This window comes from Lepisma saccharinum, chromosome 6, assembly GCF_977018435.1.
Source record: "Lepisma saccharinum chromosome 6, izLepSacc3.1, whole genome shotgun sequence".
In the NCBI taxonomy this organism is placed as follows: Eukaryota; Metazoa; Arthropoda; class Insecta; order Zygentoma; family Lepismatidae; genus Lepisma; species Lepisma saccharinum.
This window is the reverse complement of record NC_139234.1, coordinates 70,038,673-70,052,002: the sequence shown is the minus strand read 5'-3', so window position 1 is coordinate 70,052,002 and position 13,330 is coordinate 70,038,673. Positions and strand designations below refer to the sequence as shown.

Genomic DNA, 13,330 nt, shown 5'->3' with positions numbered 1-13,330 from the left:
CACAGACAAAGAAGTATATGTATACTTCTTTGTCTGTAGTTATGGTTGGGCGGATATGCGCCTTGGATTTTTCTAGAATTTTCCATTGGAAAAGGGAAAAAAAGGTGGGTAAATTTGGTCCTTATGAAAAATATTAGGTGGTGTTGCTTGTCAATTCAAGTATGAAAAATTAATGTAATTCCACGAGTACCCACACGACCAACCCCCAACGTAAAGCTCTTTCACATTCCGACTACAAGGCTCTCTCTCCTACAGCGGTCTCTTTACTATAGGCTCTCCCATTTATATAATAACCTGCCTGTAAATACCGATATTTTCTTGTCAGACCACAATTTCCGACAATCGCTAAGACCTATCCTATGCTAAGACTGCACGTGTAACAATTTCTTTGTTTTTCGTCTACCATCTTGTATTGTCTTGTTTTGTTGTTGTTATTTTTATTTTCTTCTTGTTGCTACAGTTTCAGTATAAAATGGTCTTTCAGTAATGTATCTGAAACTTTAAGTAAATAAATAAATGAGATAGCGAATGTGGTTCACTACACATTTATGTGCTCTGCGAGTATTTTATTCTGGACATGGACATATGTTTCTTTGTTTCTTTGCGACTATCATATTATCAATACCCATTGTTGCGATTAACCTGAAGAAGTAGCAAAGTGACGTAAAATACGAGTAATGCATAAACAAATTATGTAACACTTCGATCGTAACTTCATGAACTTCGATTATTACGGAGTTCGTTGTTCAACAGTTTTGTGTTGCGTAGCAACGGAAAACAAGTGGTCGTCTGCAAGTTGCGTGTCCCATTTATCGCGCGGAATTTTACTTTCGATAGAAAGCTATGCCAGGAAACGACCAAATAGAATAAATTTAGCCTCGGTACGTCGTGTCAGCACAAACAGTGTTTCCATGAAGTTGCGCGTGTAAAAAAAAGGACACAAAAAAGAAAGGAGAAGTTCGACGTTCGTAGACCAATGCCAACGACAACAGAAAAGAAATATCCACCCCCTCCCCGTGTTGTTCCAGCCTTCACAGTTCAAGCAAGGCAGAAAAATGTCATTGTAGAGGGGCCACCCAAAAGGGCACTAAAGATGAAAAAACCGAAGCAAACAGCATTTCGAAAATTTTATGAGCGAGGGGATTTTCCAATTTCTATGGAATTCGATTCTGGAGGATACAAAATAGCATGGAAGGTAAATACTTACATTGTTATTTATTTACATTTATCTCATGAATTCCCAGTAGGGGCATTTTGTCTTCTCGTCGGTGTCACTTATCTGTACAGTCAGGAGCAAATTGCCGTTGTTATGGAATCATTAAAAAACATATTTCCATTTTGGAAGACAAATAAAAACGCAATACATGATACAAGGTTGTTTTCAGGACAGAGCCGGCCCTAGGGAGGGAGAGCTCGGGCACTTACACAAGATCATGCATGAGATAAAAATGATTGTGTATGGTTTATTAGAATATAGTAATTTCACTAATTTTGGATTTATTATAAGAAATTAAACAAGTAATCTGACTTTATGGTTTGTTTCGACATACTTACAAAATCCAAAATTAGTTAATATGCGCTATTATAGAATGAAATCACAGCGAAAACGTTTTCATACGAAACAATGTAAATTTACTACAGTGTCCAAATTCAATGAAATTAAACAAAAGATATGGTGAAAACTTGCCACTAACAAATTTGCCTTGTTCTCAATAAATCTCAGATTATTTAAATGTGAAAACTTTGATTTAAATTTTTACTATCTGGAAAAATATATTTCTTCATTTCGTTTTGTTCATTGTAATATAATGCTATCAATTCTTTTTATGATATTTAGTCATCCTTATATTTGCCAATGACTACATATGTTATATTTCACCTATTCACAAATAGCTGGAGTTTTAACACTGTAGTAGATCCTAAAGCATTTGAAGTAATAATCATTAATAAAATTACAACAGGTTATGTTTTGTTTCCACAGGTTGAGGTAGACAAATTGGACTATCACCATTACCTTCCTCTTTTCTTTGATGGTCTTTGCGAGACAGAGCACCCATATCAGTTCTTTGCCAGGCAAGGAATCTATGATATGTTAGACAGAGGAGGACCCAAGATACTCCCAGTCATTCCACAATTGATAATTCCAATCAAAAGTAAGTACATATGAGAATACAGGTTGCATTTATATTGTTTTTATGGTACTACTTTACTATACCTGAGACACCTGGGAATCATTTCTTTCGCACTTTTTTACATTGCTAACGTCCTATTCTGCATTCAGGAACACTTATTTAGGTGAAATAATTGAATTTGTTAGGAAAGTAATGTATATTTCTTACATTTACGAGTACTTACTGTTCTTGTTTATTTCCACACACAACATGGTGATAGCTTACCGTTGATCGTTCCTTGAGCCAGAAAAACCATTGACATTAGCCCAAAAATTCACGATAGCCCCACAAACCATCACAGGGACGAGGTATGTCTACTAGGTTAGGTTAGGCCTGTTAGGTTTGGTTCCATTAGCACTCCTTTCGTTGAATTTAGCATATACGGACAATACGAGAGCGTATTGTGCTCTCGTGCAGAAAGCAAATGGCAGCAGAAGCAATAGCGTGTCGGAAATAGATTTTCGTAGAAAACCACATGCATTTGCATTAAAATGGATCAAAACTACATTCCCGAACATCAACAACGCTACAGAAAATGATTTGCGTAAGTACTTTTTCCTGTAAATTAGAAGAAATCTGTCTCAGGTATAGTAAAGTGTTACCGTTTTTATACTTATATATTAGTTATTTGGGTGTATTGGTGTAAGTGTGTGGTATTTGAAAATTTCCAGTGAGAAAATCCAAGCAACTTCTGTTGAAGCATCGTGATATTGTACATAACATCTCCCCACCCCCAAGTTCCAAAAAAGTTACAGTAACCAGAGGTAGATTCGTCCTCATCCCCCTTCAGATACCACCCTGCGTGTAAGTAAAACTGCTAATGAACGAGAAAGTGCATGTGTGTATGTACCTACCTAGTCTGGCCATAAATACTGCTACACACTATTTTGTGAATAAATTAAATATGGTTTCAGATATTTAAATGTTCTTTTAGTATGTTACACTTACATATATTACACACAAATAGCACCAATCAGTTTCCAAATTTTCCACTTTTCGCCCGCACACAGGTTCGAAGTCTCCCTGGCCAGGCATCTATTGCAGCATGGATGGTTTTGATGGGAAAGTCCGCCCCTGCTGCTATCAAGGAGCACTTTTAACTTTCAATTATAGGATGCCTCTTCTTGCAGACAGTCTTCTCTAGCTCTGGGCACAGTTTGTAGTCCAAGGTACTGAGATCATGGCTATCAGATGGCCAATCAAAACTGGATATGAAATCAAGTACACTGGGTACACTGGTTTCCAGTCACCGTCGTTTCATCATTGCCTTATGAGCTGGGGAAAAATATTTCTTGAACATCCAGGATTCATTGTGAAACATTGTTTGGTTCAACAATGTCACGAGAGAGTCCAGGACACTTTCCACATACACCTTCGCATGGCTTTTAAGCCCTTTTCTCAGAAATGAGGCCTGGTGGAACTCTCATAGTTCACCCCCGACCAAACCATGACTGAGGAGGGCTGGTGGCATCTCTGATTTTTGGGCACACTCTCACAAACTTGTCGAGAGTTTGAAGCATACACCCTTTCATTTTGGCGGTTAAAACTTTATTCAGTGGTGAACAATTTCTTATCAGTGAAGAGAATCATGCAATGCCCATTGGCAGTTCCCTCTGCTTCTTCACTTGTGGTGTCAGGAAATTTCCAGTACTCCACCTGTAAGATCCAATTCCAAGGTCTTCATTAAGTACCCTGAACATTGATTGTTGTGAAATGTTCAGCTCCTGTGCCATTATCACTTGTTTCCGGATGGGATTTTGGCGGATGCGAGCCACCACTGTTTTAACAGTCGCAGCTGTTAATACGGTGTGAAGTCGACCAACTCTTGGGCAATCTTTCATGCTACCAGTATCAGTGAATCTCTGGATTGTCTGATACACAAACCTTTTGCTGATCTTCGGGAATTTAGGGGCTGGAAAATCTCAGTGAGTGACTTCCCAACCATATGCAGAGCAATTACGGCTACTCTGTTTTCATATTCGCCCCACTCCATGTTAAGCACAAGAAGATACACGCTTGCTCTTTCACAGATGAACACACAATGGTCAGGAGTGAACTTCAGCACAAGAATGGTTCATGAGCCTGACTACCGGATGTACAGTCCAAGCCGAAAGTTTGTAACATTATTTATGGCCATACTAGGTACATACATACTTACATGAACACACATATAAAATATATTTGCTCACATAAAAAGTATTAAAGAAATTGTTTTGAAATCATTTTGTTGGGAGTCATAGTCCTTGTTCTTGAAATTGAAAGAAAGTTAAATGTATCATTAAAAAATATTATATCCACATTTCCAATTGGAAAGATTTGACAACTGTTTAAATCAGTATTTATTACAATTAACAGGGTCTGCTGTGTAATTACTGGTTTAAGACATTTCCTCTATAAGCGCACCGGGTCAGGAACCAGCACGGAGACCGCCTTTGTGCCAGTGACTCTCTGTTGCTGCGTTTACCTGTGAAGGAACTTGCGGTCAAACAGCCAGTTACACCCACTGCTTGGGCAAGAAGTGACAATGTTAAAATTCCCAACAACTCCCCAAAGCAGCCATTAGGGAGACAGGATTTTGTCAAAATAACTGTTCTGCATTGTGATTGCACACCAGTTAATACGGCAGCTCCATTATAGGTCAAGCACAAAATTGAAGACAAACCAGGGCTAGCTCATAAGCTTATTGTACATTATGCTCTGGAGACCTAGCTTTGAAACCTGGCTGAAACTTCCTCTTTTTTTTTTTTTGCTTATTTCCTATGGAAGAAATATAGAGAATGTTTGTGCCTCAAGAAAAAACCTTACATTTATCGTCTTAATTTTAATGCTCCAATATTGTGAGTCATATTTTTTTATTTCTTCTTCAGATGCCCTCAATACTCTGAACCCAGAAGTTGTGTGCACCACCTTGAGGGTGTTGCAGTATCTGGTGAAATCCACAGACAGAGTTGGGGAATCTCTAGTCCCCTACTACAGACAGATTCTGCCTGTCTTTAACTACTTCATTAACAAGAACAGTAAGTACATTTAAAAGACACTGCTTTAATATGAAATTCAATTCAGTGTTTACTCAATTAGCATATTTCTTTTGGATTAGATGTCAACAATGAAATAGTGAAAACAAATTCTACAGGTTACTTACCTGGGAATGTGCAAGAATGGTTCAATGAATTTAGGTAATACCAGTCGGTTGAATCAAGTGGTAGCTGCACAATGTCTTAACATGGGAGAGCTACTTTGTATCTGTTCCCAAGTAGAAAAAAAGTTTTTCAGCTGATTTTCAGTTCCATTCGTTATTGGTTTTGTATGTTTGTAGCTTACACTTTTCTTACACAAAGAAAATGTGTGAAGTGGGTGCTAAGGCCACCTTACGTAACTTACATGGTTAGCAATGCATTTAAACCTGTTTCACCTGACAAACAACTGCATAAAATTAGCTCAAATACAATACAAATCGCTTCAAGTAATGAATTGTAAGATAACGCTGTTGTGATACACAAAAATAATAATAATAATTCTGGCAAAATGTATTTTCATTGCAGTTCAATGAATATGGTGCAGTATTTCCGATAAGACAAACTATACTCTGTCCAGTCTATGGCCATGCATAGAAGCATGAAAGGGGGGGGGGGGGGCAGAGGGAAGCAGCACATGCTGCTGCAAAGGCTGGTAACTACAGTTGCTCCTCCTCCCTGGTAATCCCATTCCCCTCATGTGTTCATTGGTAGATCCATCTCGCATCACTACTTGCGCAGAGACTTGTTTTCGTTCGTTTATTCCAGATACCCGAGACAGAGTATATTACAAATAAGGGAAAAAACCTAAATATGCTAGATTTGATTAAGATGCAGCAAATGAAACTAAGTGATTCAGATCATGTGCATACATATAAGTCAAATTTTGATTTTAGTGTCTACCTTCGACATAATATAAAATAAACTGAATGTTAAACTAAACTTAGCAATTCATATTTGGGAAATTAGACACACAGTATAGATAAATACAGAGAAACTAGTACTCCTTTTCCATGAAACTGTTTTTATCATAGTTCTATTAATTTCAGTGGCTACTGCCACCATCATCGTTGGAACTTTTAAAAATGAGTCTTGTTTAGAGCTGGCTAAGTTACTCTAATACATTACAGTTGCACATACTTTGCTTCCAAAGGTGATGTATTACTGTTACCATTACTTTGCCTTCAAAAGTAACATGTTACCATTACTTCAACATACAATAAGAGCATAACTATTTATACTACTTTCACATGGGATCTCTGTTGTACATGTTGTCCCAGTGTGACTTTCCATGCACAAATTGAAAACAACACAAGAAAGCAAGTTCATCATTTCAAATATATTCCCCTGCTCTGAATTTATCAAGTTACAACAAAGTAACAGGTTACATCCAAACTCTGGCCTTGTTTCACAGAAACATTTGAAGGTAGCATTTCTTGCAAATAAGCTTGCCACTTGCTTGAGACCTTGCAGCCTTAAGTATGATAATAGAAGTTTCACAAATGGAAATGCAAGGGTGTGTCTTGAATGTGTAATAAGAAAAATAATTAACTTCTTATTATCACTTATTATCTTGTTCATTTGCTATAATAAGCAATCTTGTTCTGCTTGAATCTTTCTGCCAATCAAGAAAGTGAAGTTAATTACAAGTGTGAATACAATTACCCTACCACAATTTGGATAAAAGGTGTTTCTTGATAATAATATTTAGTGCTTTAAAACAATTTAAAAATTTTCCTGAAAGTACAGACAAGTCATTATTTTTTTACACACAAAGAAAAGATAAAAGTTTTATTTTGCATTAAATGAGGTTGGTTCAAACTTAAGATTTAATAGCAAAGGAAACAAAAGAAAAATTGTGTGAAGCATTTTTAAAATCAATTAACACATTTCCTTATCAGAATGAGTGTGTCAATATTAATTAATGTTGAAGAGGACCAGGACACAATAGCCCTTTTGAAAGTAAATTATTATTATCATTTGCTGTAATAAACATATTAATTAGCAACTTCAATAAATACTACCCCAGATCAGTTAAAATATTGTCAGGCATTTGTAAATATCACTTTTTTTATTTTAAAGCTATGTACTATCTGTTCAGAAAGTAAATGCTCGGGTGGATGTGGCCAAATCTGGAACTAACGTCTGTATGAGAAATTATTTGCAACATGTCACACTGCCACTTTGCATTTACAATACATGAGATTTGTCACATTAGATCAGACTGGAGAGAAGAAGTTACCACAGAAGTCTTAGTTCTGAGTTGCAGACCTCAAGTCTATTCCAGGTTGTTAAAATAAAATAGTGAGAAACAGCAGGTATGTTAATGAAGTTTGCAAGATTGCTGACGAATCTTAAGACAAAATTTCAACTTTGTTTGAAACTTAATGTTTTGTAGTTTAAAAAAAAAACACCAGTTTAATTGTAATATTCTGTTTGAAATATTTTCTATGAATATCAGATAAAAGAGTGCAATATGGTTTGAAGACATGAGTATGAGCATATAAGCAATAAATCAAGAAGGATGGTGTGGTCCAGTCATTACGATACCTGCCCACCACACGAAGGGTTTTCAGTTTGATTCTCCTCATACAGCACTTTTTTTTAAAACGATAGAATGCGAATTAATGTAAGTCTGTGAAATATTTATTTCATATTTGATGACAAATGTTTTTAATGTTTAATACAAATTGCAAATTGTTTTGAAACTGCTCAATACAAAACTACTTTAATAAATTTGAAACCATAAAATGAGACGAATAAAATAAATGTAATAACAAAAACAATAAACAGTGTATAATTTAAAACTAGTGTTTGCATAGAATTGATGGAACTATATTTTATGCTTAGTGCATCATTGGTTTACTGTGCTATTAAATCTTGCCTCTAAATCCAAACACAGATACAAGTGTTAATGCTGGATTTGTTAGTAACCCAGTGTCAAGCTGTCATTTCAAAAAGTGACGTTTCTTTCAGTTTGCTATTTATATTCCTTCAATTTCTCTTAAAATAATAAATGATTTATATTGATTCATACTTTGAAAGATTGTGTAGTTTCAGGCGTTGTATGCATGCAGTGAGCAAAGAAGATATAGACTTTGTATCACTGCACTCAATCATTCCCTATCCACATACAAACGTTTCTTAAAAATTGAAAGACTATCATCACCTCCTCCCTGCCCCCTGCCCGACAACCACATCTCTTGCTTACAAAATTACTCCTCTCTCCATTGCAAAGAGATTTCAATTGTGGATCCACGTGATTGAACCAATTTGTGACGTCATATGATCATTAATCATTTCATTGATGCTACACGTTGAGGCAGAGATCACACTTACACGACCCTTTTGGTAATGTCCTATTGCAGAGCGATCAAGGAACTAACATCCTGTGTGTGAATTGTATCCCACACAAAACAGACTTTTCTGTGCATGATCCCTGTTTCCCTACACTTCCCTTAAATACCTAAACTTGCATTTATTGTCGAATAACATATAAAGTCATATAATAGTTTTTTTTTACAGAAGCCTAAGTGGGCAAATGAAATGCTTTGTGAACGTGACGTTGTGGTCAAGTCGGTATGATAACTTCCCAAAATACCAATGGTCCTGGGTTCGCCTCTCGTCAAAGGTAGATTTTTTTTTTTTACAGTGCAGTGCCAACTAGTATATATCTAGGATGGGATTAATTACACATATCAGCACGAATGTTATTTTTTTAATAAATGTAATGGGTTTGAGAGTAACTACTCGATATTAAACTTCTTACAAAATGTCGAAATGCATGTGAACGATACATACAGTTCTTGCTTTGCAAGAAGCAGTGGAACGTTAATTTGGAAAGAAAGAAGGAGAGAATTCTTAGCAGCCACGTCAAAAATTCCAGCTTTTTTTGAAGAAAAAAATAATATATATTGGTTGAGTTATGAATAGAATTTCAATTTTTAAAACGAAAAGTAGCTAAGAACATATTAGGTTATTGAGTTGACAGAATTAGTCCAGATCTTAACATTATAATTGTGTTGTAAAATCTGTAGCTGTATATAAGAATCCGACTGAGGGAGGGCATGGCATGGGTTCGAGTCTGCCTGGATTCAATAGCTGGGTTCTCGGCCTGTGTATACGGCCGGTGGCAACTCACCATCGTGAGGAAATTGGGAGCTACGAGCGAGTAGTGTATCTCGGTCTCGGAAATCTTCTACAACGGCTGGGGGTTCGACGTGCTGACCCCATGTCACCCCAATAGCAGTTGAAGTTCTCCACACCTCTATGTAGGATTGTGGGAGGGAGACAGGCAGTCGGGAGATAGGCCAAGGCCCTTCGAGGTCTGTCGCACCGTGGGTTATTTATTATTATTTATTTAAGGAGGAAAAATCTAAGGTGCTTTTCGAAATTAACAGGTGAAATCATGGATTAAAAATGCATGTGGTATGCACTTCCCACATCCCATTATCCCATGTATTCGAGATTCTGTGGACACAGATATTAAAAAAATCACTGTATAAATGCAGAATCGAACACACACATGTTGGTGCCTCATTGGCAACTAATAATAATAATAATAATAATAATAATAATCTGTAACCAGGCTCAAACACGCATCCTTCAGATCGTGAAGCCGTAACACTAACAACTCACCTACACCTTCTATTGGTAAGTATTTATTTACTTATGTAAGTTTTCGAATTGTTTCAATACTGGCGACGCAATTTTCTTCTCACTTATTTTCTTTCGGATGTAGTTGTTTTTCCAGATCGATACATTTTTTTTACCTTTTGCCACCCACGGAGATCCTTATGGAATACATTATTGAAACATAACTCCCAGAAAAGAGAATATGTTAGTTTAAAAAACTTAAAGTGTGTTCAGACCTTAATATTTTTCATATTTGAAGTTTTGCTTTCAACGCCACCATCAACCGAGCATTTTCTTTCTGGACAGATAGTACCGTGCGTTCATTTCGATCTGCAGCCGAGAGATCGGGAGAAGCGTGGCGGGCGGCGCTGACGGAGATGCCGACATTTGCGGCCTGTAATGCCCGCTTATTTTTATAGACATATGCAGACATTTATATAAATATTGCAAAACGATCACTAACCTGTGTTATAACACGCAAAAGTTCTTCTGTAATTCATCCAAGTTCTGCTCTTATATACACAAATAAATACGCTATAGAAAGGATGTTAAGAGCCACAGATAATAAAGCATTTTAATCATAGTTTTGACCAGTAACGTCCTGTTTAGGTTTATATCCTTGAAAGAGTTTTGTGGCCATGGGAATCGTTTGGAGGTTTCGAATGTGCAACACTGTATCAGGATTACACTGCAGACGAAACCGATAAAAGTGAATGGTTTTCGTGAGCTTCCTTGCAATCCGAAATATCCGAGCTCGAGTTTTTTGTTCCTTCGCGACTAGATGAAGACAGAGTTGTAAATATAGTGGCGAGCAATGTAAACCAAGAGCGTGTTAATTTCGTACTGTGCGCAAGAGTGTTATTCTTGGTTACTTGCAGTTACTTGTTTGTGTTATTGTAGTGTGTATGTGTGACGTGTCAGTGAGACGATTGGAATGCCAGCCGCAAGATTCACGTTAGAACAAAGATTTTTTTATGTATGACACGTACCTACGTGAAAACAAACTCGTGTCGAGACGTGTGTAGGTAATTTGTACAGAAATTCCCATGCGTTTCAACTCCACACAGAGATACGGTTAGACATCTTGTCCTTAAATTACGAGAAACTGTATCGTTAAATTTTAAAACACCTAAGCAAAAACGACGGATTCTAACCGAAGCAAAACTCGATGATATTGGTGCAGCGTTAGAACGTTCTCCAAACAAACCTCTACGCCGTGTTTCACAAGAGGTGGGCGTGTCAAAATCATCGGCACATACAGTCACTAAGCTACTAAAATTAAAACCATACTCTTATAACACAGGTTAGTGCTCGTTTTGCAATATTTATATAAATGTCTGCATATGTCCATAAAAATAAGCGGGCATTTCAGGCCGCAAATGTTGGCATCTCCGTCAGTGCCGCCCGCCACGCTTCTCCCGATCTCTCGGCTGCAGATCGAAATGGACGCACGGTACTTATGTATCTAAATCCTCTCTAATATCTCTCAAGAGCTTGGAAGTATTTCCAGATATCATCTTGCTGATACTTGGAGACAATCTTTCCTTCATACATCACCACGGAAGGCTAACATCGTCATAATTTAGACCAGTGGTTTCCAACTTCAAAAGGTCCGAGGGCCAAAATTATATCCAGCGGTTGATTGGCGGGCCGCATTTTTTTTGGGGGGGAGATTAAAAATTACAAAAATTGTAAGTACTGAACTGAGAATGTAGTACTTACTTTCGCATGACCTAAATGTCTAAAATGAGGCATTAAAAACAATGGAATCACAAATCAAAATTGTATAATTACAATTTACTTCACAAAAAAACAATACTTATGGATGAATTGAAAGAAATGAAAATCACACCATACAAATAAGAATCCTTCATAGTAAGTGTTCAATGTGAAAATTGAGGCCGATCTGCTTCTTTTATTAAAGTTGGAATGTCCACTTCAATTTCTGTATTTGAAAGTCTCAGAAGGTGAAGCAGTGAAGAATCTACCAATCGACTTCTGTAGCGGTTCTTGATGAACTTCATTGAAGAAAAAACCCTTTCACATGTGTATGTGCTGCCGAACATCCATGTCATTCTTTGTCCAAAACCACGAAGGTTTGGAAAGCGTTCGTTTGAAAGGTATTTGAAAAACTCTGACTCCTTTTATTGGCTAGTTTGAAGGAACACATTGCCTTGCAAATCACACAATTCAAGTTGGAGAGAAGCTTCTTGTTCTTCGATGTTAACGCCAAGAGGACTGCTAAATAGCTGGATGCTGCTTTAAGTTCTTCAAAATATTTAATCTGGTGTCAAACTCATCCATTATTTCTTTAATATTTGCACTGAATTAAAAAATGTCCAGTGTTTCTTCATCATCTGCTAGCCGCCGACAGCTTGGAAAATGGACCAGGTTATTCCTCTCCAAAGTAACGTTGAAAATCTTCAGTTTATTATGAAACCCATCTATGTTTCCCATTAAATCTGACACCAGCTGGTTTCAGTTCGTTCAGATGACCTGTGATATCTGTTATAAACGACAGTTGTTTATGGAAGTCCATACTCTGAAACTGTTCCTTCAGTAAAAATAGAACGTATTTTGCAAACTGGCTTCGCGGGCCGCAAAAAAGGCACCGCGGGCCGCCAGTTGGAAACCCCTGATTTAGACCATTGTAAAATATGGAACATCCACTCATAATTTTGCAATAACTATATTTCTTGATAACTTTCATTTTTCAGTTAACACAGGGGATAAAATTGACTACAGCCAGAAGAAGGGAAATGTCGGTGACTTGATCCACGAGACACTGGAGCTCTTGGAGCGTTATGGAGGAGACGACGCTTACATAAACATAAAATACATGGTGCCAATATACGAGTCTTGTATGCTTAATTGAAGGGAAATTGAGAAAAGTGTGATTTCGCAAGTCACAGTTTTTTTTAAAAATAAATCTTTAATTCTTCATTCCGGTAGATTTTCAGGGAAATATATTATTGAAAAGTACATTTTTTTTTATTATTTACACAGAAAACATATATATTTATTGTTATGTCATGATATATTTCAAGTTACTTGTATTTACCACTGACATGTTGGATTATAAATAAAATGATTGTAAAATATTATATTTGAAGAGTATTTTTTGGTAACCTCAACTGTAAAAATTTGAATTTCATTTTTACGAGAGTGTTATATTGAAACATACTCACAGGTCTGTTTCTCATTTGGATATTTTAATAATTTGGCAGTAAAGAAAAAAGAATATCTAGACTCAGGTGGACCAAAGGTCCCCCCCATATCCTACAAATTTCTAATTTGAATAATGTATAGTGGTAATTTATTTTACTTCCATACCAAGAATAAACATATTGTATCTTGGTTGTAATATACTGAGAAATTCATCGTCAGGGCTTCTATACCCACTTTTTCACCTTTAGATGGTGGCTGTTGATAAGGGATGAGGCCCCCCCCCGAAAAATCTGGCTATGGGCCTGTCTAGACTCTTAAGCTACAATCAGCTTCCTTCAACAG

The 13,330-nt window shown here is 36.7% G+C and overlaps 2 protein-coding genes across 2 annotated transcripts in view; one reads left to right on the top strand and one right to left on the bottom strand.

The window, feature by feature from the left end:
• The window catches only part of LOC145988852 (UBX domain-containing protein 11-like), a 54,016-nt gene extending 48,681 nt beyond the window's left edge, over positions 1-5,335 (bottom strand). The window contains exon 1 of the mRNA XM_083124090.1: positions 5,314-5,335. The gene's annotated coding sequence lies outside the window, so the exon portion shown is untranslated. The remainder of the gene's footprint in view (positions 1-5,313) is intronic.
• Positions 774-12,926, top strand: LOC145988854 (parkin coregulated gene protein). The gene is made up of 4 exons (XM_083124091.1): positions 774-1,195; positions 1,982-2,153; positions 5,039-5,188; positions 12,538-12,926. The coding sequence occupies exons 1-4, from the start codon at positions 977-979 to the stop codon at positions 12,693-12,695; spliced, it is 699 nt and encodes a 232-aa protein (XP_082980217.1). The 5' UTR covers positions 774-976; the 3' UTR covers positions 12,696-12,926.
• Positions 12,927-13,330: the final 404 nt, after the last annotated feature.

Coding starts and splice junctions, on each gene's coding strand:
- LOC145988854 (XM_083124091.1), top strand. CDS start 977: ATGCCAACGACAACAGAAAAGAAATATCCACCCCCTCCCCGTGTTGTT. Junction 2,154..5,038: donor ATTGATAATTCCAATCAAAA/GTAAGTACATAT, acceptor TTTCTTCTTCAG/ATGCCCTCAATACTCTGAAC. Junction 5,189..12,537: donor CTACTTCATTAACAAGAACA/GTAAGTACATTT, acceptor TTCATTTTTCAG/TTAACACAGGGGATAAAATT.